Source organism: Lampris incognitus, chromosome 2, assembly GCF_029633865.1.
Source record: "Lampris incognitus isolate fLamInc1 chromosome 2, fLamInc1.hap2, whole genome shotgun sequence".
Taxonomy (NCBI): Eukaryota; Metazoa; Chordata; class Actinopteri; order Lampriformes; family Lampridae; genus Lampris; species Lampris incognitus.
Window position 1 is genome coordinate 88,325,064 of NC_079212.1, and position 27,829 is coordinate 88,352,892.

General features: G+C 48.3%; 2 protein-coding genes across 3 annotated transcripts in view; one reads left to right on the top strand and one right to left on the bottom strand.

Moving 5' to 3' along the window:
- On the bottom strand, window positions 1-11,476 carry ruvbl1 (RuvB-like AAA ATPase 1). 2 transcript variants are annotated; one of them, XM_056273386.1, is made up of 11 exons: window positions 11,347-11,476; window positions 3,872-3,958; window positions 3,637-3,769; window positions 2,628-2,779; window positions 2,391-2,480; window positions 1,510-1,659; window positions 1,261-1,324; window positions 958-1,156; window positions 732-834; window positions 556-647; window positions 1-470 (listed from the first exon to the last, which is right to left on the bottom strand). In XM_056273386.1, exons 2-11 carry the CDS (start codon window positions 3,917-3,919, stop codon window positions 311-313), a joined length of 1,191 nt encoding a protein of 396 aa, XP_056129361.1. In that variant the 5' UTR covers window positions 3,920-3,958; window positions 11,347-11,476; the 3' UTR covers window positions 1-310. The 2 variants fall into 2 exon arrangements, with proteins under 2 accessions (XP_056129361.1, XP_056129360.1); XM_056273385.1 differs by lacking the exon at window positions 11,347-11,476 and adding an exon at window positions 6,036-6,271.
- Window positions 6,750-27,829, top strand: part of eefsec (eukaryotic elongation factor, selenocysteine-tRNA-specific) — a 27,433-nt gene continuing 6,353 nt past the window's right edge. Inside the window, exons 1-6 of the mRNA XM_056273384.1 lie at window positions 6,750-7,289; window positions 9,940-10,147; window positions 10,729-10,825; window positions 11,326-11,490; window positions 12,862-13,512; window positions 20,426-20,582. Of these exons, the coding sequence (XP_056129359.1) occupies window positions 6,989-7,289; window positions 9,940-10,147; window positions 10,729-10,825; window positions 11,326-11,490; window positions 12,862-13,512; window positions 20,426-20,582 (1,579 nt within the window). The 5' untranslated portion in view covers window positions 6,750-6,988. The remainder of the gene's footprint in view (window positions 7,290-9,939; window positions 10,148-10,728; window positions 10,826-11,325; window positions 11,491-12,861; window positions 13,513-20,425; window positions 20,583-27,829) is intronic.

Below are 27,829 nucleotides of genomic sequence, written 5' to 3' on the forward strand. Positions count from 1 at the left end.
CTTGATTTTGCTTTTATTGAAAAAAATTTTTTTTTTTTTTTTTTTAGAAATCAACAAACTGAATGAAACTCATTTATCAGAACAAAAGCCACTGCAATAAGTCAGGCACAGCCAGGGACACCTTAGGAAGGGTATTAACAGGAAGAGAAATGGAAAAAAACACAAAGGGCGTGAGACGGACTATACATGGGTGGAGGAAATGTTGGAAAGAAGCAGTTGAAAACTTGAAAAAACTAAACGCTTGTCCTATTTTTGAGTTTTTTTTGGGGGGGGGGTTAAGAAGGGAAAAAAAAGGTGGTCATTCAAAGTTTCATTTCATGAATTTGTGATGCTGGTCCTGGAGGATCTTGGCAGAGGACTTGGCGTCGTAAAACAGCTCATTTATTTCCTCCACCTGCTCCCTCTCCACGTTTTCCTTCCCCTGGACACGGCCCAGCAGACTGGCCGGGGTCAGCAGCTGCACGGCGTACCTGACGGAAGACCCCAGAAGCGAGTTACCGGGCGTTACTACACACACGCCAACTCACAGTGACGCGTGAATGAATACGTCCTTACCTGAGGGTGGTCTTGGTGCCGATCTCTCCCAGGTGAGACAGCGCGTCGTCGCTGATGTTGATCCCCTCGGTCTGAGCGCGGATCTTGATGATCTACAGACAAGAGCGTTTTCAGTGACTTTACGAACGCCGTTCCGTCCGCACCACACGCGCTGACGCGGTGTCGACCGGACTCACCTGCTTCATCTCCTGCGGCGTGTACAGCATGGTGCGGATGATCATGACCCTGTCCAGCAAGTCCAAAGGAATCCCGTGGGGAGAGCTGATGTCCTCCGTCCCCCTGGAGAACAGCAGTTAAAGACACACAGCGCTGTTTGTTTAAAACAACCATTCTGTTCCAAACAACATGTCCGAGGTACTCCTCGCACCACTCAACCATATCTGCACACATTCTCACACCCACCTTATTAGGCAGTTACCCCTGTTGGAGGCAAACACCACAATCGGGGCGATGGTGCTCTCCAGGGCTCGATGGAGGTAGGTGAAGCACTCTATGTCCAGCATGTGCACCTCATCCACAAACAACACACCAGGGACCAGCTCAGCCACGCCCTGGTCAATGTAGTTGTTCACCACTTTGTTTATCTCCGCACGCAGCTTGTCTGGAAGGGAAACGTTGTCGACAGACCGTGAATAAAGGAGAACAGCCGGCTGAGCCAGCTGAAGAGGAGGATGTTTTGGGGCTGGAAGGGGTGGATTTTTCTACCTGTAATTTCTGTCTTTTTGGGCTTCATCAGTTGTCCCATCATGGACAGGATGTCTTGGCCTCCCTGACATAAAATAAAACGAACAAGAGATATTAAAGTTCACACACAGTCTACTCAGTAGGATGTGAACTGTGGCCATCGAGTCAGTCTGTGATCACTGTCGGTGCTTCTGTAACCCTGAATTCCATCAAGCAGGTGAAGTCGATGGATGGATGGATGGATGGATAACAGCTGTGGCAGGTAGGTACCTGAGGTCTTGCATTTGCGATATCCAGGTCATGAAGGGTGACATCTTGGATTATCTCTTTCTTCTTGTGGACGTCGCCTTTGGGCAGCGGGACATACTCCTCTGCCTCCAAATCGAATTCTGTTGCAAAGGTGTCACAACGACCTTGTCTCTGCAAAAATGACGAATGTGTTTCAATCACAATGACGACAGAGAAAACCGCCTATGCCTAAACACAGACGGATCAAAGGTTGTCTTGTATTGCTCCGCAGAGAAAAGGGAGTATATGGGATGGGGGTGGAGGCAGGTGTATGACTGAACCCGGTGCCAGCTCTGCGTAGAGGGAAGGGCATGAGGCTGGAGGGATGAAAGAGTTGGAGAAAGGGGCTCCTGAAATGGCTGTCAGCAGTAACAAATGTGGTGCCCGCCCCTCCTCCTTGGCTACCGACTAAAGCTAACCTGAGCCCCCGGCCCACCTGCGCCGATTAAAGCGGCCGTCAGTGCGGTCTGTCAGCATGGGCCAGAGAGCCCACTGCTGGAACAGGGCAGGATGGGGAGAGATGGAGAGATAGAGGGAAAGAGCCGGCCCCATGAAGGACGGCAGGAATGAGAAAAGTTCATTCCAGAGTAGAGTAGGGATGAAACAGAGCTTTCATGCAGAACTGACAGATGAAATAAAACTATCGTGAAGGACTGAGGAGACACCCACCCCCCCACCCACAAGCTTAACTTTTTGCTGTGTGCGTAACTTAGGCCTTATCAGGTATTTGTGAAGTATCATCATATCTCTACGTTTGTATCATCTATACTTTTGAACACGGTTTGGCCCATAACAGGACCTTCCCAGCCATCCGAATGACTCTGAGGGAGGTGACTGTGTGCAGTTGTGTACGGCAGGGGTACCTTAACAGCCCCACTGTTGGCTTCAATGTAGATGACATCTCCCACTTCCACACACTCCTTCTGAAGACTCTCGTAAATACTAGGATCCAGCTGGAGATGACAACAAGTGAATTAAGACACTCACATTGCCGTGATAATGTCCTACACAGTAGTATTTTGTTAAGTGGTACCACAAAGTTGCACTTTTGATCCTTTATGATTAAACACCATATTCATCGACTGACATCTCAGTCTAACCTTAAGCTGCTTAGTGCCCTTGCCAGTCTTTAGACCGATGATGACGTGGCTTATCGTCTTCCCATAGCCACCCATTGGATTCTCAGTCTCACAGGGTGTCAGCTCGGTCACCTCCCCCTCATACACCTCCTTTGTCTCCTTGATACGCAGTCCTAAAAGGGGACAATATTAGAGACAGTCACACACACGGAGTACAAAATAAGGACTCCATTATTAGGTTTTATTTTTTAATATTCTTGAAAAAAGGAAATCGCGACACCTCTGAGTCGACTTCGCAGCACATCTCTTGCAGACCTAAAAGCGTGAACGTGAGTGTGCACGTGCATGGCAGAGCGCACAACGCAGCAGCAACCTTTCTCTGTATCGCGGTCCCCCTGTAAGACCTGTTCCCTGTGTCATACGCCACATGCCCTCAGTATGAGCAGGCCACAGGTGGCTGATTTCACCCGGTGTAGGTCAGGGAGTCTCGCTTGTGGCAGAGGCCGTCTGTCAGGCCGCTCTTATCAGTACAGCGACGACAACTTCAAAACGCCCCCCCCTCCCCCCTTCACCTTCAATAGCTGCGTGATCTGTTTTAGGGGCGGAGCGAAGGTGCTGATGGCTGCTTCTCTAGCAATCCAGGCTCTATTTCCTTCCCTGCGACAGGTAATGTCAACAGTCAGACAAGCACCCCCCGCCCCCCCCCGCCTGAGCCTTCCTTCTTTTTCAACACCGCTCACACACAAATCCCCTCCCTGTATCCTGCTTTTCAGCTCATCGGGGAAAGTGTGGCGTAGGGCACCTTTCTTGTCCAGTCCAAGGGCTGCATGCTCCTCAGTAAGGGATTATGTTCAATACAGAATTATACTTCACTGTTTAGACTGACTAATGCCCATCAGACATTAAACCGACGTATTTTTTTGTACATTTATGTGGCAAAGAGTGAGCGAGAGTGTGGCATGGTACTCAGTGTAGGACCATCGGGGTGACTATTTGATTTATATTGAAATAAAAATGAAATGACACTTACCTATAGCCCTCCTGAAATTCTCCATCAATACTTCAGTTTTCTTAATCTCAGATGAATAGACCTCGCTGCCGACCATGGGGCAGAAAGGTACTTTGTTGCCCAACTCCTGCGCCATTGCCAGGGCCAGGGCAGTCTTTTAGACAGGGGAGGTAGAAATAGGAGAAATGAGTCAATCGACGAGCACACTAAAGAAGAACTTATTCCTCATTGTCAGTGAATCAACATGGCTTCATACCTTTCCTGTTCCTGGGGGACCGGCCAGTAACACTGCCCTTCCTGCCATCTTCTTTGAGCGAATTAACTCCACAATAATGCCGCATGCCTAGGGACAAAAGGAGCAAGTCCCCATTTCAAACACACACAACTGCACAATGCTGGTGTGCAGATATAAGATTCTGTGAGACTTGAAGAAATGCAACCAAAATGTTTTGTCGGAAAAATATACACGGATAGAAGACCACTGAGAACGAATACCACAACATCAATTCAATTATCTGGAAAGACCAGCACCAAGTTGGAACAAGAAGGTGGAATAGTGACATTTCCCCTGAGATAGTTTAGTATAGTTTATTGATCCATTGTTAATAAAAAAAAAAAAAATTTTATGGTCCATGTTGCTTTTGCTAAATTCAAGGTAGTACAGCGTCAGCTGCAGAGCAGTGCCACCTAGGGCAGAGGGGTAAGTGCCTTGCCCAAATGCACAGTGACACACTGGGTGCCAACCTTCCTGTTGTTAGTCCTGGCCTAACCAGGAATAGGAATAGCCACCCCCGTCCTAGGATTTGAACTGTGAACCTCGGTTTAGTGACCTGCTTCTCTTATGTGTCGCCCAGTTGAGGGTTCCGTACCAAAACTGGGTCTCAGATTTACTGTGAAGAGTAGCATTATCACATAATACTGACGGCGGCTGCCCACTGCTCCTAGCTATACAGCTAGGATGGGTTAAACACAGAGAGTGAGTTTCATTGTATGCATGTACAAATGACAAATAAAGTGTATTCTATTCTATTCTATCTTTGATGCTACATTAGTGGAACTCCATTTGCGTTTTCAGATGCATCTACTACTACTAGGCCATGTGATGGCCTGTCCAGGGTGTCTCCCCGCCTGCCGCCCAATGACTGCTGGGATAGGCTCCAGCATCCCCGCAACCCTGAGAGCAGGATAAGCGGTTTGGATAATGGATGGATGGAGCTACTGCTGCTACTACTACTACTACTACTACTACTACTACTACTACTACTACTACTTTTGGCTGCTCCCATTCGGGAGCCATTAGGGGTCACCCGTTTCCATCTCTTCCTAACCTGCTGCACATCCTTCATCCTCGGTTCTTCTGTCACCATACCCCTTTTTTCCCCCAGATACATGCCAAATTAAATTACTATTAAATGCAATGCCCTATACATTTTAAAAGAGCAAGAATGTGTGTTCAGTCTTTGAAAAGTTCTATTTAACTTTTATATTCAATCTCTGGTAACTCAACCAGGACTGATCAAATTAGGGATAAATTCAGAGTGCTAATCGCAGAGGGCATGAAAACATACATCCTCAAATATGATATATAATTCATCTTCGCGCCTACATGAAAGCCGCTTTATTTGACGTTGTATTCTTACAATGAATTTGTTCTCTGCACGTAACCCATCCTATTGTATAGGAGCAGTGGGCAGCTGCAGCACCCAGGGACCAACTCCAGTTCTTCTTTCCATTGCCTTGCTCAGGGGCGCAGGCAGGAGTATTAACCCTAACATGCACGTCTTTTTGATGGTGGGAAGAAACCGGTGCACCCGGAGGAAACCCACGCAGACACGGGGAGAACACGCAAACTCCACACAGAGAGGACCTGGGATGGCCTGGGGTTCGAACCCAGGACCTTCTCGCTGTGAGGCAACAGTGCTAACCACTGGGACACCGTGCCACCCAATGTTATAGAAGTTAGTGTACACACAGGCTTATCAACCTTCACATCAAAACCTTTTAAATAAGTTAGGGGTGGCCAGTAAGCCATCACAAATCCATTCCTTTCCATTTTTGTTCGTACATCTAACGTGGTTACACTGACCAGTTGGAAAGTGTTTAGTGTTTCTTGGGAGTGACCACACTCGTCATACATTATTTCATTTGCCCCGAATTGTGGTCAATTCAAAATCGGCTCACCCGTCAACTGAGTCCTACTGAATTTGTACTTGTGACATCACGCCAATTGAATAATAACGAAGCCACCGGTGTCACAATTATCGCAGCACAGTGACACCATAAGTCAGCCCGAACTGGGTTGTGTTGCTGAACCGGCTGAAATGACGTGTGTCGACTGCAACCAGCTTTCATTCTCGGCTTCGTGCACACAGTTAAACCGCCATCGGTGCAGCGTCACGGACACCAGCTAGTAGCGTTACCTCTCTCGCCGTCTCCTGTCCAACTAGACCCGCGGACGTCTGTTTAGCATTGCCGGCCTCGTCTAGCCCGAGCCCCTTGACATGGCTATGAGACGCAATTCGCTGAGTTTTCGTGGTGCTTTTCACCTCCTCGATCTTCATGGCGGCCTTATTAATAACGGAGCTGGGGGGGGGGGTTAAAACGACAAAGGCGCAACCAAGGCGAAGAAAATGTCCCTTGTGTTCCCCCTGCTCCAACTCTCTATCCAGCACAATCGGCGCGGAAACTCAAACGCAGGCGGCGCAGCGTGTTTCCATGCGGGTTACCAGGGGGGGAAGGAGGAGGAAGCGGTGGGCAAAAGTACCGCCCATTTGTTCTAGATAACGAAGCTATTGGACCACCCGGTTGAATCTAACAAATCTTATTGGCTGACACGGATGTCAGTCATTAGCCTCGGGTAAACCGCGCCCGTTTCCGTTTGTGCGTCGTTTAATTGGACGTAGTAGAAACAAGCGCTAAGTGTCGGTCTACTTTTAAATTATAAGCGTTAACCGGTGTAAACCAACAAACCAACCAAACACCGCGTGTCGCCGCTACCTCGAAATAATGTTTTATTATAAATCTTTGCGAAATTATTTTCGTTTCGTTTTCATCCTGTAATCATATTCTTTTAGAGGAAGGTTCCGCTTCAGTCGCGTTGCCCCGCGGGGCGGACTGTATTGATGCTGGGGGGGGGTCTAGCTTTCACTTTGTGTCGGGCGGTTTTAAAGATTAGCCATTTGAAAAGAGTTCATGTATCTGACTTTATGTGTGTGTGGACAGCTACACGGCCAGCTTAACGCGACTCCGTGACTGTTACGGAACGAACGAAACGTTTGAAGGCGAACAGCCAGACTTGATCGCGCGAGTCGAGTTCAAGGTTCAACCTCCAGTGGAAACTCATAGGCTTGGGTTTAAACGTGAGGGGGACGTCATGGCCGATTCGGGCCACGATCGCACTGAAACGCTGAACTTCAACGTGGGGGTGCTGGGACACGTCGACAGCGGGAAGACGTCGCTTGCCAGGGCGCTGAGCAGCACAGCCTCCACGGCTGCCTTCGACAAGAACCCGCAGTCCCGGGAGAGAGGCATTACTCTGGATCTCGGCTTCTCCTCCTTCACGGTGGATCTCCCGGCTCACCTGCAGCAGAGCGCCGGACAGCAGTACGACAGCCTGCAGTTCACCTTGGTGGACTGCCCCGGCCATGCCTCCCTTATTCGAACCATCATTGGGGGTAAGCTCCGAATGTGGAGGCAGCAAGGATGTTTCTGGGGGTTTCTGCAGAAAGCGTGCAGCAGCTGCTGAGAGAGGCTTTTAGTCCCCCTAGAAAACCCGTGAAATAACTAGTTTGATTGAGAAGATATGAGGTTTTTTTTCCTCCTTTTTTTGTAAATTGACAGTCTGGTCCACTTTCCACTCCGGGTGGTGGCGGTAATGCACCACATCGTTGTTTGCCAACCGCCAGTAAACATAGAAAAACAAACAAGAAAGCTCAGAAGGCCATGGAGGTATAATGACACTTGGCTGCACTTGATTTAACGAAGATGCTCACTGTTGTGTGCAAGGCCAGTCGTGATAGGTTGATAATCCATGTGAATCTGTAGGTAACAACAGCGTCCACGTGAGGTAACGTCCATAGTTTGTGCTGGATGTGCAGAACAACTTTCATTGGCCTATAATGTGCCTTTCCCCCTGTTAGCTGGGGTGAATTCACAAAATCATTATTGTGACAAAGGACTAAACAAGACTTAATGCACACTGAAGAATCCTGAAATGTCTGTGCTGTATTTGACTCCATGGCCCAAAAAAAAAAAAGAATGCATTTAAAAGAGCTTAAACTTTTTGAGAGTTTAGGCATTGTCCCAATAGTTTTTCACTAAATTTTACAATTTAACACACCTCATCAGACTGAACAAGAACTGATGGAAACTAGTGCACTTAGTAGCGCCATCTGTAAATAATAAATAAATAGGCTGAGTTTATATGTAGCGCTTTCTAGTCTACCGACCGTCACAATGTTTATGCTGTTTGCACTTGAGCTGTCCAGCAGAGGGCGCTTTTAATCTGCCTTTATTTCAGTGTTTCATTTTGAAGAGATACGGGGATTGCTGGAGAAGAGTACAGTTCTACAGTCTATAAAAGACTATAAAGAGAAAATAGGGACGCTGTTGCCTTTTGGTCCCCGTCTCTTTGTTAATCCTTCCCTCTCGTTCAAGTCATCACCCAGCTGAAGATTTTAGCTGCCACTTGTGAAACTTGGCATACCCAAACAAAGACAAAAAATGCATGTAAACACACCGTGGTGATATGTGTTGTGGTATGATAATAAGGTCTAGCAGATGGTGTCAGAGTCATTCACTTATTCAGTTAATTATTCAAAAAAATATACATTTGGCTGTGTCGTTTAATCCACATACCAAATGGAGCTCATGAGCCTGTGGATGGCACATGCTGTAGATTAAGGAGGAAGGAAAGTGTGGGGATTGGGGTATGTATTTAACTTCCCCTCCTGTCCCTTGTGGGGTGAACACAGGAAAGAGAGACAGCCAAATAGAAGGAGAGAAAAGGGGGGAACACAGGAAAGACAGACTGCCAAAGTCAGGAAAAGAAAAGAGGCAAAGGAAAGACAACCAATTGAGCCGGGGCTCTAATTTCAGCCCTCTAGCCCTTTTCTCCCTCTCTCTTCCTCTCTGCTCCTCTCCCTCGCTTTCCCTTTGTGCACCCCTCCCCTCAGTTCTCTTCTTGTTCTTGTGTTTTTCTTGGTTCTCCGTCCGTTCCTGTTTTTATTACTATTGTCAACTTCAGCGGCTGTATTTATCAACCTGAAGGTTAGATGCTGTTCTGAGATGACTGTTTCAGGCCTCCTCAGCCGTCAAGCATGACGTCTTTTCAGAGAAGCCGTTCCTAGAGCCCCAGTCTTGCTCGGAAGCATTCGAGCACTCACTTAAAGTCGAGAGGAAATGAGAAATGCATTTTTAACCCTTTTATATCACATCCCTGTTCGTATTGTGCACCTATCTTAACAATATACGCCAAAAAGTACCAAAAAAGTCAATTTCTTTGTATTTTTATATCAAAATCCATTCCATGTTTTCTTGCAAAACAAAATATGATGCGTGGTTACATAGGCTTGAACGAACTAGTTCCACCCAATAATATCATGGCGTCCACCCATCAATCAATCTTCAGCTTTTCCTGGCACAGAGCTAAGATTCGTTAGTTAGCTAGCTAGCTAGCTAGCAACACAGCCACTTTTCAATGGTCAAATCAAATTCCTCCCAACGAAACGTCCCGCTTGTCTGTCCTGTCCCCCTCGGAAATACGTCACGATGCGGAAATCAGATATTGTCGAAATGCTGTTTCAACAGGACTTTAATAGTCCAGATATGTATGAACGCACAACACCTCAGAAATAAATGTGGATGGTAGTTGCGTTGGTTACACTCTTTGTTTAAATGCAGCTTTTATGATGGACTCAAGCCAGGATGCTTCAAGGGACAGTTTGGACACATAAATGAGGGAAACTGCTCACTTTTGAACTTAAGAGCCATTTCAGTTGGGAATTTGTCAGGGTCACGGTCTTTCGTAACTGGACATGTAAGTTTTTTGGATGCCATCCAGTCACAGTCACAGTGTACAAACAAGCTTTAGACAGCCACAGAATTACAAAAGGAACGTAGCAACCGGAGATGTGGCGGTATTTGGCAGTATTTATGTGTTAGTGTGGACAGACAGTAGATATTGTGTAATTCCAATATTCAAATTCAGATCTGCAAAACCAAGTTGGGTATTAACCAGTAGGTCTGAGGTCAGTGTTATTCTGCTTCATCAACACTCCTTCCGTGTTTCTCAAGTTTGTGATGTGTGTGTTTGTTCTGCTCCAGGGGCTCAGATCATCGACCTGATGATGCTAGTGGTGGACGTGGTGAAGGGGGTGCAGACTCAGACGGCCGAGTGTCTGCTGATAGGCGAGCTGACCTGCTCTCGCATGGTGGTCATCCTAAACAAGGTTGACTTGTTGGCTCCCAACAAGAGACAGGGCGCCATTGAGAAAATGACCAAGCGACTGCACAAGACGCTGGAGAGCACCAGGTACAGGAAAAACACAGACACGAGGAGCCGAAATGCACTTGGGCATGGAGTGAGGAGAAACAACATTTTCCTGTTTGTGTAGCTCAAAAAATTTGTTTTAATATTGAAACTCATGGGGCGTCCAGGTAGCATAGCGGTCTATTCTGTTGCCTACCAACGCAGGGATCGCTGGTTCGAATCCCCGTGTTACCTTCGACTTGGTCGGGCGCCCCTACAGACACAATCGGCCGTGTCTGCCGGTGGGAAGCTGGATGTGGGTGTGTGTCCTGGTCGCTGCAGTAGCGCCTCCTCTGGTCGGTCGGGGCGCCTGTTAGAGGGGAGGGTGAACTGGGGGAAACAGCGTGATCCTCCAGATGCGCTACGTCCCCCTGGTGAAACTCCTCACTGTCAGTTGAAAAGGAGCGGCTGGCGACTCCACGTGTATCGGAGGAGGCATGTGGTAGTCTGCAGCCCTCCACGGATCAGCAGAGGGGGTGGAGCAGCGACTGGAATGGCTTGGAAGAGTGGGGTAATTGGCTGGATACAATTGGGGTGAAAAGGGGGTTGCAGTTAACTCATGACTCTCTCTCTCCGTCGACTAGATTTAAAGGATGTCCGGTGATCGCTGTGGCAGCAAAGCCAGGTGGCCCAGAGGCCCCGGATACAGAAGAGCCACAGGGAGTTCCAGAGCTCATAGAGGTAATGCCAGGCCATACCCCCCCACCCCCCCCACCGGTCCATTTTCCTTGTTAGCAGTGCTGCCTATGAAAAAGACAGCATACATGAAGTACGCGGACGTGTGACGTTTCCCTGTGAAGTAAAACGCGACTTGGGGTCCTAGTTTACTGAGAGTAAACAGCAGGAGAGCTGGCGTTCTTGCTGGAGTGCAGCAGTATGACTTGCACATCAGGGGCCTGTCAGACCAGGAGACACCGTGGCAGGCAGTGTTTACGAAGCCACAGGATGGACAGACTCAACACCAGCCAGATATGGTTCCAATTAAGAGCTTTTGTGTTTTTTTGCGTGTCTGTTGACATACTCAAGATCCAGTCTAGTGCCTGCAGTGAGCAGTGACCTTGCAGTGTTATGGCAGGAGCTGTGTGTGTGTGTGTGTGTGTGTGTGTGTGTGTGTGTGTGTGTGTGTGTGTGTGTGTGTGTGTGTGTGTGTGTGTGTGTGTGTGTGGTGTTTTCTGTCTCAGCTGCTGAAGAAACAGACGTACCTCCCTCGCAGGGATCCCGAGGGTGCCCTGCTGATGGCCGTGGACCACTGCTTCTCCATCCGCGGTCAGGGAACAGTCATGACCGGCACCGTCCTCCAGGGTTCGCTGGCTGTCAACGACGTCGTGGAGATCCCGGCCCTGAAGGTACGCTCCGAGCTTGACGAGCGAGCCAGCTTCCCGGTGCTGGAAGCGTTTGTTTCTGTGCGTGTCAGAGGTTTCGGGAGTTGACCAGAAGAGGAGTAGGGAGGAGAAGGAGGGAGGGAGGGAGGGAGGGCAGACTGTGGTGAGGGCATGTGTCGTTGTGTGTCTGTAGCGTGGCTGGGGTTGGGACAGAAGGGTGAGGGCACTGCGGCCGGGTTGGCAGCGCAGGAGTTGCTTAATTTAGACCAGATGCCGTCGCTCATACTTTCAGCTTGGCCGGGCAGTGTTGGGGATTATGAAACTCGCCACTAGGTGGCAGCAGAAGGCCAAATAAACCGTTTTTTATGGCCGTCTGCTGTCTTTAACATTTTTATGCTTGGTACGCAACAACAACAACTCAAACCCAGCACTGGCACTACTGAATTCACAAGTACAGCAAAACCAGATGAGGGAAAAAATCAACATGAAAAATAAAATATTTTTATTCTAATTTTGACCTGTAATTCTTTTAACGAAATGCAATACGTAAAGGAATACTAATGTGTATTTCAAAAGAATTGATTTGGATGTCTGATGATAATCTTTCACAATTCTTGCTTATTTTTTCCCCCAAAATTATCATCCTAATAGTTTCCTTCATGCTTAATATATATATATACTTCTTAAACATAAATATACTTCATAAGCATAGATGGATTCGATAGATTATTTTATTAGCCATACGACCGAGGCCGGTGGAATTATGTTAATAGAGAAGGCTTTTTTTTAAGGAAGAAGGTACATTTTGCACTTCTTTTGACATTATAAATAAAATCTAATATTTTAACCAATTCATTAATGAACTAGCTAATTGTTTTGATGGATTCAAAAATGCTTATAATTGTTTCTATATTTTGATAAAAAAAAAATTGAGCCTCGTTGCAAAGCATGTGTTTGTTTAGTACCCTCTGGAAGAGTTTCTTCATGCCGTAGAAAGAGGAGAATTTTATTTTTTTTTGTTGCCCTTAAATATTTTAAATATTGCCTTTCAGAAACCTTCATAGCTCACACGTTGTTACTGTTTATGTATTTGTTTGTTTTCCTTTCTTATCAATATGATTGACTGTCCGTCTTGTTGAGATGTCGTGTGTAAATGAAACGCGTGTCGGGGTCACCCTAGGTCACTGAAACGTGGCGGTCGAAAGTCAGCAAAAAAAACAAAACAATCTACTTTTTCTCATTTGCAGAGACGTTGCTTCTGGGAGATACGGGCTTTTACACGATACGCTGGCGTCGGGTTTAAATTTAAACAGGAATGAAAAAGCAGATCTCGGTCAATGGTGTTATCTGTCCGGGGTTTAGTAGTCATGGTCCCTCTGCCTTTTCTGCCATCAGGTGACCAAGAAGGTGAAGTCCATACAGATGTTCCGGAAGCCCGTGTCAGGAGCCCTGCAGGGGGACCGTGTGGGCGTGTGCGTGACACAGTTTGATCCGAAACTTTTGGAGCGCGGCGTGGTATGCACCCCGGGCTCCCTGCACACCCTCAATGCAGCCCTCATCTCTCTCAGAAAGATCGGCTATTTCAAGGGCTCGCTCGCCACCCGTGCCAAGTTCCACATCACTGTTGGCCACGAGACCGTCATGGCAAGGGTGACCTTCTTTGGTCTGCCGCCTGTGGAGACGCCCAAGTCCCCGTCCGTTGCTACACCGTCCCCTTCAGACCCGCAACCCTGCCCTCTGGACTCGCCCTTCTCCTTTGACCAGGAGTATCTCTACCAGGATCACTACATCACCGGTCAGGGAGAGGCAGGGTTGGGACCCGACCCGCAGCAATGGGCCCTCTTAGAGTTTGAGCGGCCGGTCACATGCCCCTCGCTCTGCTTGGTGATTGGCTCCAAGCTGGATACGGACATCCACGCCAACGCGTGCCGGTTGGCCTTCCAAGGGCGTCTGCTGGAGGGCTTTGAGGACAAGGCCTACGCTGAGACCACTCTGCCCCGCCTGCACATCTTCAAGACAAAGAACAAAGAGGGCCAAGTGGAAAGGGTGAGTAGACCTCACAGCTACAGGAGTCATCGTGTTTATGTTGGTGCCTCCACTGGTGGCTGAGCAGTTACTGGATAGCACTGACATACTGGATGTTTTATTTTCATGAACTCGCCAAAACGTTATTTCAAAATCTTCGTTTAGTTTATTACTCAGTTGTCCAAAACTTCACATTTTATCCCGACTGTCCCCGTCCTCGATATAATTGTTGCAGCTCTGCCCTCTCTTTCACCCCTTTGGCCCTCTTGTTGCCCTCTTGGTTCTACTTGGATGTTTCTCATTGCGAGTGGCACCGGAGCGTGCTGCAGAGACTAAGCCCCTATTGTACGCTCGGGAAGAAAAAAAAATTTCGCGTACATAATCACGCATGCACATGCAGCCCCTGCCGGCAGCGTCTGAGGCATGGGGAGGTATGCACGCCTCACAATGTGCTGTGACACAAGTGCATCATGTGTGGGTGGCCGCCTGACGCCAGTGGATCTGTCTAGCTGTCAGAAACTGGCGCTGTTTAGACACACCTGAATGGCACGGCAGTACCCATATGACTCAGTGAATTCACCCTACTTTTTTTCCATCTCCTTTCAACACCTCTCTTTGTCTCTCTCTCTCTCTCTCTCCCTTTCTTTTTTGGCTTTGTCTCGCTGGCTTTCCCATACGCGCTCACCTGAACACCAGAACGACAGACCCGCTCATTTTGACCGGTTTGAATTTTCAGAGTTTCATAACTTGGTGAAAAATAGAAGATACAGACCCGCCGCCGCCGCTCCCTGAATACGCCTAATATTGCATATGTTTTTATTAAAATGAGTTTTAGATCAGTTGCACACAAAAAAATAATTTTAAGATCTACCTAGAACGACCAAGAGCGGTCAAAATGACGGCTCGTAAGTTGCGCGTCATCGTGCGCGTCATGTCAGTATTGATGACGTGTGTTGGCGGCGTCATTTCCTTCGTGAAGTTCGTTGCTCTGTACTAGAAACACACTAGCGCCCTCCAGTGCAGAGAAATAGTCTAAACTTGGTTTGTGATGATGTCCAACATGTCTGGTTACAGACGCACCATGACTACCACCTAGGCGCTGCAGTATCTACAGGCGTTGGACAGCGGCCATTTTAAATTGTTTGAAAAATAGTATTAAAGTTGTTACAATGTTAATTTTGGTGCCAGTTAGTTTCATAACAGACATGCTGACATATGCAGTGCATTAATATCCCAACTGGGTATTTATCTTGACACAATATAGAGTTTAAAAACCGTGTCGTTCTGGTAGTTTTAAGTTCCGGGCGTTGTTGGGGACTCTTTCAATATTTATTTTCAGTTCTTTTTTTACATGTCACCTTTTGTAGGCCCTTTACATTTGTTGGATTAGCAATATGTGTTTTCTGTGTTGTTTTTCAGGTAAAATTTTCACTTTTCAATTTTGTTATTCAAGTCTGGAAGTTTAAATTGGTTAAAAATAGTATTATGGTTGTTAAAATGTTAACTTTAGTGCCTGTCGTTTCTTAACAGACACACTTACATATGTAATGCATTCATATCTCAACTGGGTGTTTATCCTGACACAATATAGAGTTTAAACACCGGCCGTCATTTTGACCGCCCACGGTCGTTTTAGGTAGGAGTGGCGTCCTGCTGTTAATCCGGGTCGTGATTCGGGGTAATTAATATTCCTTCGAGCTGTTTGACTGCGGCTTCGTGCAAACATCTGCCTTTTATTCACCGATGCTCATGGCACCCTGACCCCTCCGAGCCGACCTAAGCTCGCCTTTCCTTTCCGTGTCGTTTCTCTACAGAGCCGTTACCGTCACTACCGGGCCGCGTGCTCCTTGAGCCTGACCCGGTGCCAAGTAGGACACAGGTTGGATATTTTTAGGAAACGCAAACCCGTACAGGCAGAGCTGGCTTGATGTTTTGAGCCGTTTTCTGGGGGAGAGGTCGCAGGGCGGGCTCGCTTGTGTCAACACGTGTCTCCGGGTTAGGGGGGAACCAGCCGCAGCACACCGGGTTCTGGTGAGGACACGGCACCAGGTAGCTGGGGGGGGGGTCCGTGGAGAGTCTCTGATTTTACGTCTGTGGAATGCAGACCCGAGGGCACATCTTGACCTGTGTTTCCAAAAAACAGGGCATTTTCCTGGCTCCAATGAAGGCGGGGGTGGCACCATCCCGATCACGCGCACGTGTGTGCGCGTGCCTTAGCGGGCTCAAGCAGACGCTTCTTTCACGAGCAACGTGTTTTGGCAGTTCCACTGATTTTATGATTGAGGACAATGACAGTTATCACGTTAAAGCATATTTTATTTTAAAAAAAGGGTGCCCTGTTCAACATGAAATTAAATACAACACAAATGCCAATGTGTTAATTTACACACTTAACAGCGAAGTTGTTTAAACTTAAATCAGGTATAACGTACTGTAACGTGCATGGATAAGTAGACACGTTGGTCCTCCCTTTAGTCCAGTGTTTCTCAACCGGGGGTCCGCGGACCCCTAGTGGTCCGTGGTGTAATTGCAAGGGGTCCGTGAAAATAAAATATCTTTAAAAAAAAGATCCTATGACATTTATAGAAATAGGATTATTTTACTCAAATGTGACTGAGACCTTTATCTACCTAAACTATAAAGGGTAACAGGACTTTTTTCTCTAATTACATCTGTTTCACAAGTGTAATTTATTGTATTTTAATAAGAGATCTCGCTCCCGTTTGCATTGTTTAAAGTTACTGCATAAGAATTCTGTTGTTACATATATCTGAAAGTTACTGAATACATATTCTGTTTTGTTACATATATCTGAAAGTTACTGAATACATATTCTGTTTTGTTAACATATATCTGAAAGTTACTGCGTAAGAATTCTGTTTTGTTAACTATATCTAAGTGACAACTGAAAGCTCTTATTTTTGCCCCAAAGAGTGAATAAATGCTATAATGCAATTTAAAATGCAGTTTCTACTGTTTCTATCAAATTGCAACCCCCCTCCCCCAAGATCAGGTGGAGGGGTCCTCAGGGTAGATCAAAAATACGCAGGGGGTCCAGTACCCCAAAAAGGTTGAGAACCACTGGTCTAACTGGTTAAGGACTGATTAACGTTGTCGCTTGCGGAGTGGGAGACACGTGTTCGCGTCCCGACTGTGGCGGTTCCCGGACCGCCCTCCGAATTCATTACAATACGTTATTGTTTTCATTTAAAGCTCACATGGGCCCTCTTGTAGTGTAGTTGAACATAAATACAATATAAAAGACTTTGCTTTAATTTACGCTTTTCACAAAACTGGAGACTTCTGGAAAATTGCAGCTTTTTTTTCCTCTTCGGCGCTTTTGGCGGCGCCTTTCCAGGTGCACCGCGCTGATTATGATACAGCGCCACCACATCGGCGACGGCGTAACGCCGCAACTGCAGTTAAAAATGACATCACCGAGTGCAAGGCTCATTAGAAACCAGTGTTGTTTTTCATGAAGACCCCCGGTGAGAGCTGGAGGCGGGACGGGGTTTGACGGAGGCGGCCGCCTCGTCATTCTCCACGCAGGAAAACCCCTGGAACAGCCCGTGTTGAGTAACAAGAAAATAGTCGTTGTTCATTTGTGCATTGCGAGTTTCAGGATGGACTCGCACCAAAGAGTCAAGTCAGTTTTATTTGTGTAGCCCATTATCACAAATTACAAATTTGCCTCAGTGGGCTTTACAGCAACACAACATCCTGTCCTTAGACCCTCTCATCGGATAAGGAACAACCCCCTAAGAAACCCTTTAGCAGGGAGGAAAAACAGAAGTGAGGAGTGAATACCCGTGCTCTTCCTTATGCAAACATGCACAACAGCATCACGAGGACAGCGACATGCTCCAGTAATTTACATAATCCCTCCCCACCCCCGTCTGAAAAGAGGCGTAACAATAGATACTGCACGTTGACCTTTTTGTTAGGAGCGTTGACCTTTACAGCATCCATAACCATGCACTGAACTAAAACTGGGAAAGGGAGAGTGACTCAGATTCTGAAAGACAACCAATGCTGTGGCTGATGACTGATAAGAAACAACCCACGACGGGGCGTGGCGTGGCGTGGTTTGGGACTCCTCTGGTCAGTCGGGGCGCCTGTTCAGGAGGGAGGGGGAACTGAGGGGGATAGCTTGATCCTCTCACGTGCTACGTCCCCCTGGTGAAACTCCTCACTGTCAGGTGAAAAGAAGCAGCTGGCGACTCCACGTGTATGGGAGGAGGCATGTGGTAGTCTGCAGCCCTCCCCGGATCAGCAGAGGGGGTGGAGCAGAGACCGGGACGGCTTGGAAGAGGGTAAGAGGGTAATTGGCCAAGTATAATAGGGGGGAGGGGGAAGCAACCCACGATGTTATAGTTACAAGTTAAAAAAACAAATATATAAATACGGTACAGATGAAAGAAATTATGTGAGTTTGTGTGGAGTGGCTGTGGAAAAGGGTTGACCTAAACCCCAAATCCACCTCTTCTTTCATTCTTTGTATAGGAGAGACCGTCAAGTCAAACATCAGCGTAGCCTTTAGCAATGTAACGCTGCCTTGCTCATCAGCAAACGACTCTCACGGGAAATGACTTAGAACATTTGCTGAGTAGGTAGCGTTCACTGATAAATGAAGCACACATATGGTCCAGCAAAACCACATGTGGGTGTTACTTTTTTATCCAGGTAGGTGTCCCGTAGGGGTTGGAGTGCCGGAGGTGGGACAGGTTTGGGTAACAAGCAGTGCTGATGAAGTCAGAGTTTCTGCGTAGAAGTGCTACATGTAGGTCACTTGACCAGTAGGAGGTCTTAAGACGGGGTTGGGTTGTGTTTGCAGATGGGTCACTATCAGCAATGAAACGATACAAATCAGTGCTGACCAAAAGAACCAGGAGCGTGTTTTCAGGCCTGCAGTGGGGACCGGGCCGGGCCTTGTTGCTGGGTCCTGCAGCAGCCTCTCTGCATGTGCATGCAGCCTCCGCCTCAGCAGGTCACACACGGGGCAAGGGGTCAAGTGTGTGAACAGGTTTTCACGCTGTTAACGCCCCGAGCTGTCGACAGCTCCAGTCACCGACTCGGCAGTTTGAACATGTGCGTGTGTGTGTGCGTGTGGGGTGGGTGGGTGTGAGGTCAGACGGGGGTCATGTGACACAGTACTTGTCCCTCCCGCACCCAGAAAAGAGCCGGTCGTGTTTCGACTGTTTCAGAAAAGTTTCCTTTCTCAGTAAACACATAACTGACATTGCTGAGATATGACTGCGTCGACTGCCATACTCCACGCCGTAATGTCAGACACGTACAGTGACTAGACTCTTTTATCGGCGCCTGCATCGGTCACGCCTAACAGAGGCCCGGGCGAGCGCCGCAGAGCGAACACGGGTGAGGCGGTGGCGAGAGGAAGCGGCGGGGAGAGGGAGACAGAGCGGTGCCCTCCCGTCATCAGATCAGTGACGGTTGAGAGCAAGTTGCCGATGAAAGGATAAGAGAGGGGAGGAGAAAAATACAAACAAATATGGGAGGAAAAAAATGTGCAGGGGGAGGAAAGCCTTGGGGAGAGACGGAAGGGAACATGGCTGGTGGAGGGAGGGGGGCAGTGAGGAGTAAACAACAGAGGGTCGGGTCGTCTTTGTCGGAGTGGAGGTATGGAAAGGAAGTGGCAGATTAAAATGAGATCCCGTGGTGTGGCGGTCTAGTCCGTTGCCTACCAACAAGGGGCTCGCCAGTTTGAATCCCCATGTTCCCTCCGGCTTGGTCGGGCGTCCCTACACAATTGGCTGTGACTGAGGGTATGTGTCCTGGTTGCTGCACTAGCGCCTCCTCTGGTCCGTCGGGGGCGCCTGTTCGGGGGGGAGGGGGAACTGGGGGGAATAGCGTGATCCTCCCACGTGCTACGTCCCCCTGGTGAAACTCCTCACTATCAGGTGAAAAGAAGCGGCTGGCGACTCCACATGTATGGGAGGAGGCATGTGGTAGTCTGCAGCCCTCCCCGGATCGGCAGAGGGGGTGGAGCAGCGACTGAAATGGCTCGGAAGAGTGGGGTAATTGGCCAAGTACAACTGCGGGGGAATAAAATGAGGTCCCTGCCCTGCTAAAAGACATTCACTGTTGCAACAAGAAAGATGATGCTCATGTATATTGTTTAACACACACACACACACAACCCCCCCCCCCCCGCTGCCAGTATCAGCAGATAAGAAACTGCAGTGGTTGTTTGGGATCAGTTTGTGTGATCAGTGGAGGCGGTAGCTCATGTAGGTGGAATTGTGCAGCTGTCCCGTCACTGGCATGTTTAGTATAGGAAATGCAGATTTTGTCATAGCTGCAGAAAAACATTGTTGGGGGGGGGGGTTTCGGTGAAACGCCTTCTATTGAAACAAAGCCATATCGTCCATTTTTTTTCACTCACTCATCCAAGTGAGCAATCACTCTTTAATGATATGTTATTGTTCTCCATATGATATTATCTGTTCCATCCATCCATCATCCAAACTGCACATCCTGCTCTCAGGGTCGCGGGGATGCTGGAGCCTATCCCAGCAGTCATTGGGCGGCAGGCCGGGAGACACCCTGGACAGGCCGCCAGGCCAAAACAGGGCCGACAAACACACACACACACACACACACACACACACACACACACACACACACACACACACACACACCTAGGGACAATTTAGTATGGCTTATTCACCTGACCAACATGTCTTTGGACTGTGGGAGGAAACCCACACACACACAGGGAGAACATGCAAACTCCACACAGAGTTACGACCCGGGATGACCCCCAAGGTTGGACTACTCCGGGGCTCGAACCCAGGACCTCCTTGCTGTGAGGCGGCCGTGCTAACCACCGCCCCGCCCCGATATTATATGTTATTATAAATGATTGTTCATTTTGTCTCTAGAGTTGAAAAGTCTTCCCGTCTCCCTTGTCCAGGTGACTGATGACTACACTGTGATTGGACGAAACCTGTTCAAGAAAGAGACCAACCTGCAGCTCTTTGTGGGCTTGAAGGTCACGCTGTCGACAGGCGAGTCGGGGATTATCGAGGGTGGTTTCGGACAGAGCGGGAAGTTTAAGATTCGGATATCAGGTAAGGAGTTGGCGGAAGTTTACATTTTACATTTTCTCCTTTAGCAGACTACATTATCCAGGCTGACGTACAAGAGAGTCTGCAGTCAGCCGACTCTCTCAAGTCACGTGTCAATTTATGGGCACCTTAGAGCCCTGAATAGTAATCTTGTCATAGCCAAAACTACATGACAGCTGCATAATGAGCACATCAACGTTGGCGTTACAAGTAACGGATGATTTAAAGTAGAAATAGCTGTACAGTTCCACAAGTCAGGATCACAGATGTACAGCCAAGATCAAGTGCAAAAAGTGTAAGTGTAATATGTAGATGAACGGTGATGCAAGTAATAGGACCAGAGGATAAAATTACACAATAGTTAAGACGTCCAGATGGCTTAGCGGTCTATTCTGTGGCTACCAACACAGGGCTCGCCGAATCGAATCCCTGTGTTACCTAAGGCTTGGTTGGGCGTCCCTACAGACACAATTGGCCGTGTCTGTGGGTGAGAAGCTGGATGTGGGTACGTGTCCTGGTCTCTGCACTAGTGCCTCCTCTGGTCGGTCGGGGTGCCTGTTTGGGGGAGGGGGGGGGGTCGGGGGGAATAGCGTGATCCTCCCACGTGTTATGTCCCCCTGGTGAAACTCCTCACTGTCAGGTGAAAAGAAGCGGCTGGTGACTCCACATGTATCAGACTAGTCATGTGGTAGTCTGCAGCCCTCCCCGGATCGGCAGAGGGGGTGGAGCAGAGATCGGGGCGGCTCGGAAGAATGGGGTAATTGGCCAAGTACAATTGGGTGAAAAGAGGGGGGGGGGATTACACAATAGTCGGATAATACCACCCACAAAGACTGCTCTATAGTCTGAGACCATCTGTGGATTAAGGTACACCTGGAAAAGGAAAGTGTTTAGTCCCCTTTTTTATTTATTTATTTATTTAACGTAAGTCAATCAGTTGCTCTGATATAAGATGGGTGTTCAGTCCACCTTTTTGGGACCAGATGGGAAAAACATCTGCCCGTATAGCCCTTTTGAAGGGACTACTGACAGAAGCCCTCTAGAGGTAGAGAAAAGGGTGGGCGGCAGTGGACATCCTAACACGAGTCGCAGGTAAGTCAGTGTGGTTCCTTAACCTGCTGGGAAAGCCAGCAGCGAGGTTTTGAAATGGGTGCGGACAGCAACCAGTAACCAGTGTCAGGTTATACAACGTTTGCTAGCTTGATGTTTTCCTGGGAATTTAAGAAAACATGATGGCAGAACTGTCATAAGACAAAGGGATCAGGGCAGCTCATGGTGAGTTTGTGAGGGATTTGTGTCGAGCTAACTGCAGTTTGACAAGGGAAAGCGGGCGTTGCTCTCTTGTTTTACATAATACCTGCGTACACATACACATGCAAACACGAAAGCAGCTTCTCTCTCTCTATTTGGATTTCATGGGGTTTTGTGAACCACGTTCAGGATGTGGTGAGAGGGGTAGGTCTTGAAATCCCGAGTCGCATTCCCAGGATTCCTCTGGGGATTGCCCGTGTTCCGGGGGATGTATGCTCTCTGTTTATTTTACCTTCTGTCACTCCGACCCGCTGCTCCACGCTGGGAGAGAAGGGAAAACAAAAACATTTAGAAAGAGAACCTCACCTACATCCTCTTAACTCACCCACACTCCCATACCTCGCTCTCAAACGCACCGACACACTGATCCCCCCCCGCCCGCAAGGATGGCAGAGCCATTGAGTAGAGGGGTTTTAGAGGCACTGCTGGGTTCGGGGAGAGAGGATGGTACTGCCCTGACACTGTGTGTTCCCTCACCCTCGGACCTTTTGTCCCGTTGCCCCAAATGTGTGCCTTCTCTTTTCATTCTTTAGTCATTCCCCTCAAGGGCACACGAGCGGAGATGTAGAAATTAAAGTGTGTGTGTGTGTGTGTGTGTGTGGGGGGGGGTTGAAAGAAGGACAGTTTGATTATTGTACTTAAATTGGTGTTGTCACGCAGACGTACCTGTTAAATCCCCCTCTGTCCCGCCCTAATGCCTCCGGCTCCAAACTCACACCCACAAACTCCCCCTTCCTACGCAGAGCTCTGGCTCACATCGCCTGGAAGACCTCTGCACCAAGCCCCTGGTCAGTGACCCCAGGTACTGACCTCCACATTCAAGCACTTTAAAAAGACAAAAATAGGCAACACATGTAAGATTTCTATCTTTGCGGGGCGTCTCGGTAGCATAGCAGTCAATTCCATTACCCCACGAGGATCGCCGGTTCGAATCCCCGTGTTACCTCCGGCTTGGTCGGGCGTCCCTACAGACAAAATTGGCTGTTTCTGCAGGTGGGAAGCTGGATGTGGGTATGTGTCCTGGTCGTTGCGCTAGCGCCTCCTCTGGTCGGTCGGTGTGCCTGTTCGGGGGGAGGGAGAACTGAGGGGAATAGCGTGATCCTCGCACCTGCTACGTCCCCATGGTGAAACTCCTCCCTGTCAGGTGAAAAGAAGCGGCTGGCGACTCCACGTGTCTGGGAGGAGGCATGTGGTAGTCTGCAGCCCTCCCCGGATCGGCAGAGGGGGTGGAGCAGAGACCAGGACGGCTCGGAAGAGTGGGGTAATTATCAAAAATGTACGGAGACCGTATTTTTTGTGGTGCGGCAGCACAGACTCCTGTCAAGCTGGTGGAAGCTGTTTGAATTCTTGTCCCGTGCGAGTTTTGAAACTCGGCACGGGGAAGGGGAAGGAGGAGTCTGTTGAAAATTATTCGCCTGATTTGTTAGTTCAGAAAGTAACCCATGAGCTAACTGAGACTGTTAAGGTAACGCACGTCGGTATTTGCCGACCGTGCAGGGAAAACAAAATGCAGAGATGCTGCAAATTAGCTCATATTGGTTGTCTGGTGATGAATACTGAAAACAGAAGTATTTTAACAACATGAAAAGAATGTACAACAGGCGGCACAAAGAAGGCAGAAAATCAGCAAAAGAGTGTAAATAACACTTGTATTTGAATTTCTTTAAGTTTTATTTGAGGGTAATACCCCCCCCCTTTTCTCCCCAATTGTACCCGGCCAATTACCCCACTCCTCCGAGCCGTCCCGGTCGCTGCTCTACCCCCCTCTGCCGATCCAGGGAGGGCTGCAGACTACCACGTGCCTCCTCCCAGACATATGGAGTCGCCAGCCGCTTCTTTTCACCCGACAGTGAGGAGTTTCACCAGGGGGACGTAGCACGAACAGGCTCTCCGACCGACCAGAGGAGGCGCTAGTGCAGCGACCAGGACACATACCCACATCCGGCTTCCCGCCCGCAGACACAGCCAATTGTGTCTGTAGGGACGCCCGACCAAGCCGGAGGTAACACAGGGATTTGAACCAGTGATCCCCGTGTTAGTAGGCAACGGAATAGACCGCTACGCTACCTGGATGCCCTATTGAGGGTAATATCTTAAAAGAACAAGCTATATGTTCTTTTCAAATTTGTGGTCCTCTTGCTTCTTTTTTTTTTTAAAGCACTGGGTTGTTTTCAGTTTTATTAAAGATACTGTATGTGATTTTTTTATTGCTTCCGCTTTGAAAAGTAGCGCTGGCTGGAATGTCGGGATCATGTGATGCCACTCACTTCCTGTTGGGGCAGCGTTTGACTAGTGCAGTATAACGTCCAACCTTCTGCCTAGGAGAGTAACAAGCTCCAAAGGACTGTAACCCCACACCAGACTTTTTCTGAAGAGGCAGGTCAGGCCACGATGATCCATCCATCCATCCATCCATCCATCCATCCATCCATCCATCCATCCATCCATCCATCCATCTATCCATTATCCGAACTGCTTATCCTGCTCTCGGGGTCGCGGGGATGCTGGAGCCTATCCCAGCAGCCATTGTGCGGCAGGCGGGGAGACACCCTAGACAGGCTGCCAGGCCATCACACACACACACACACACACACACACACACACACACACACACACACACACAGACACACACATATACACATACCTTAGGGACAAGTTAGTACGGCCGAGTCACCTGACCTACATGTCTTTGGACTGTGGGAGGAAACCAGAGCACCGGGAGGAAACCCACACAGACACGGGGAGAACATGCAAACTCCACACAGAGGACGACCCGGGACGACCCCTAAGGTTGGACTACCCTGGGGCTCAAACCCTGAATCTTCTTGCTGTGAGGCGGCCAGACTAACCACTGCGCCGCCGTGCCACAATGATAGATTTTTTTTTATTTTTTGGATGGTATCCATATACAGTACCACTGTTTTAGTTGTTATCAGCTCTCCTTGCTCTCCTCTCTAGATGGTATGTCCTGTGAAGTGTCATATCCAGAATGCCGGACAATGTGAGGAGAATCCCTACCCCAGCCAAATGCCTTAGAGTCCCAAATCCTATGTTAGCGCTAATAAAAAGACCTCCGGGACAGTTGGTGATGGTCGTTTGTGTAACCATTTCCGTTTGAAAAGGTACGCTTATCATGCGTAAGTTGTTTAGTGACTTACATAGCTGGGTAGATGCTGAATGCTTGATGTTGACGTGAGGTAGCTTGTAAAAAAATACAGGCCATTTCTTAAACATCTTCTGCCTGTTGTTTCTCTTGTATGTGAACACAAATTACATGGAGTAAGGGTGCAAGTCGGTGTTGCGGATGGGTGGGTGGCATGCCGATCATAGATAAGAGACAGAGATATCTGTCAGCCCCGCAACCATGACAACCCTCACGTTAGCATAACCATAACAACGTGAATACTGGCGCCATTATAAAGCTGGGTCAGACTGCCGGGGAGTACAGCACTTTATTTGTTGTCACATTTTTTCACCTCCGCGTGTGCAAACTGGCAAAGTGAGCGAGTCAACGCTTTCTTTCTTACATGCACAGACACACAGGAGACGAGGAGGCGATCGTGCCATAGAGAAATCCGTGGTACGCACATCTAACAGGAGCATCCGACACCAACCCGCTTGTCAGGGGTCAGAGAGGGAGAACCGCAACCAATATGCAAACCTAAATAGGAGAACATTGATGAGTGTGGGATCGAGCAGAGAGAAGAAGGAGATGCGGGGGTACAAATGCCAGGACAAACCTGTGCCATGACCGTAAAGGCCAAACCATTGAGGGGAGAACAAGATTTCTCCAGCTGTTAATCAACAGCATCCAGTTTTATACATATCACTTGTGTATTTAATGTTGCATTAAGCTGTATTATATTTGATATTAACAGTGAATCTCCCGGCTGGACTACAGCAACTCCCTCCTTGCTGGCGCCCCGGCGTCGGCCATCAGACCTCTGGAGCTTGTTCAGAAAGCTGCAGCTCGTCTGGTGTTCAACCGCCCTAAGTTCTCCCACACAACTCCCCTTCTCATGTCCCTACACTGGCTCCCAGTAGCTGCTCGCATCCAGTTTAAGACTCTGGTGCTAGCCTACAGGGCAGTGAAAGGAGCAGCTCCTTCCTATCTCCAGGCCATGGTCAAGCCCTACACCCCCGCCCGACCACTTCGCTCTGCTGCCTCGGGACGCCTGGTTGCCCCGTCGCTCAGAGGCCCCTGCTGCCGATCGACCCGGTCCCAGCTCTGTTCTGTCCTGGCCCCACAGTGGTGGAATGAACTCCCCACCGATGTCAGGACAGCGGAGTCTCTGCCCATCTTTCAGCGCAGGTTGAAAACTCACCTCTTCAAGAACTACTACCCTGTTACTTGTTCTTAGCACTTATTGTATTCACTCATTTAAAAAAAAAATCTCTTTCTTGCACTTTTACTTTAGCACTGCTTTTGCTCTTAGATGCTGGTTTAGATGCACTTATGACCTCTGATGACTAGTAGTTCTCCTGATCTCCTACGTTAAATGATGCACTTATTGTAAGTCGCTTTGGATAAAAGCGTCGGCTAAATGACTGTAATGTAATGTAATGAATCAAACGACTCCTTGCGATGTGAAAGAATTGCTAATACTGCAAATCCCACTGAGAATCAACATAGAGAAAAATGTATCTTAACTTTCGGCTCATTGTTTGGCATTGCTTGTCCATCAAAGGGCACCTTCCTCTCTGGTTGAGTCCCTCCTTCTCTTACCAGTCCCCCCGTAAAACCATTTATCAATGTTCACAACTCTTCTGGGTTGTGAGAGTACGCTGCCTGCCACGTCTCCTCTCAATATTTTAAATTATATTTACTAGTTGGCATTGCTAGTTGATATTTTGATTTTAGGATTTTAGCCATTTATTTATTTTTACATTCCGCTGCTTTAGTCTGCTCGCTGAGTGCTGAAGATTGTTTTAAGACCTGCCTGTTTCTCTGGACTCTACCAGTTCATTCATTCTGGCGAGGATGAGAACCGTGTTGACTCTACCATTTTTCCTGACCTGTTTACCGGTAGAATATTCATATGATCCTCCACTGGAGTTCCTTTTTGGATTCCAGCCTCTGATTTACCAAGCTTACTACCCACATATCTTCACCTTATATCTCACCTGGATTGATCTCTCTTACCAGGACTTTGCTGTCTTGTTTGGATTTTACTCTACTCCCGGACCACTCACCAGGCTCTTGGGATTCTGACATGAGGATGGTGTGTCGAGCTGCCTACTGCCATGGGGCTCACACAGAAAATATATATTCCGCGAGTCACTGAACTGCAACATTCCCTCATTCTGGATGACTGCTCGTCTCCCAAACAAATACAGTAACGAATTGCCCTGGTATTAATGTTAACTCCCTTAAAACTGTGGATAAAGTGACAAGTTTTCCATCCCCTGCCACCTCACCTACTACACTGAAAGATCATTTGTGCTGTTCAATACTCACGCTCTCAATAGCAAATCACTCCTGATATCCATCCATCCATTATCTGAACCGCTTATCCTGCTCTCAGGGTCGCGGGGATGCTGGAGCCTATCCCAGTAGCCCTTGGGCAGCAGGCTTTCGGCTGCTGCCATTAGGAGTCGCCACAATGGATCATCCATTTTCATCTCTTCCTGTCCTCTGCATCTTCCTCTGTCACACCAACCACCTGCATGTCCTCCCTCACCACATCCACAAACCTCCTCTTTGGCCTTCCTCTTTTCATCTTGCCTGGCAGCTCCGTCTTCAGCATCCTTCTCCCTCTGTACATGTCCAAACCATATCAATCTCGCCTCTCTTGCTTTGTCTCTAAACTGTCCAACCTGAGTTGTGACTCTAATATATTCATTCGTAATCCTGTCCTTCTTTGTCACTCCCAATAAAAATCTTAGCATCGTCAACTCTGCCACCTCCAGCTCCACCTCCTGTCTTTTCATCAGTGCCA

Excerpts from the sequence above, each read along its gene's own strand:
- ruvbl1 (XM_056273385.1), bottom strand. The coding sequence starts at position 6,176 with ATGAAGATCGAGGAGGTGAAAAGCACCACGAAAACTCAGCGAATTGCG. Across the intron at positions 2,780-3,636 it reads GAATTTCAGGAGGGCTATAG|GACTGCGTATCAAGGAGACA; the intron begins GTAAGTGTCATT and ends GTCCCCTTTTAG. Across the intron at positions 1,660-2,390 it reads CCAACAGTGGGGCTGTTAAG|AGACAAGGTCGTTGTGACAC; the intron begins GTACCCCTGCCG and ends TCATTTTTGCAG.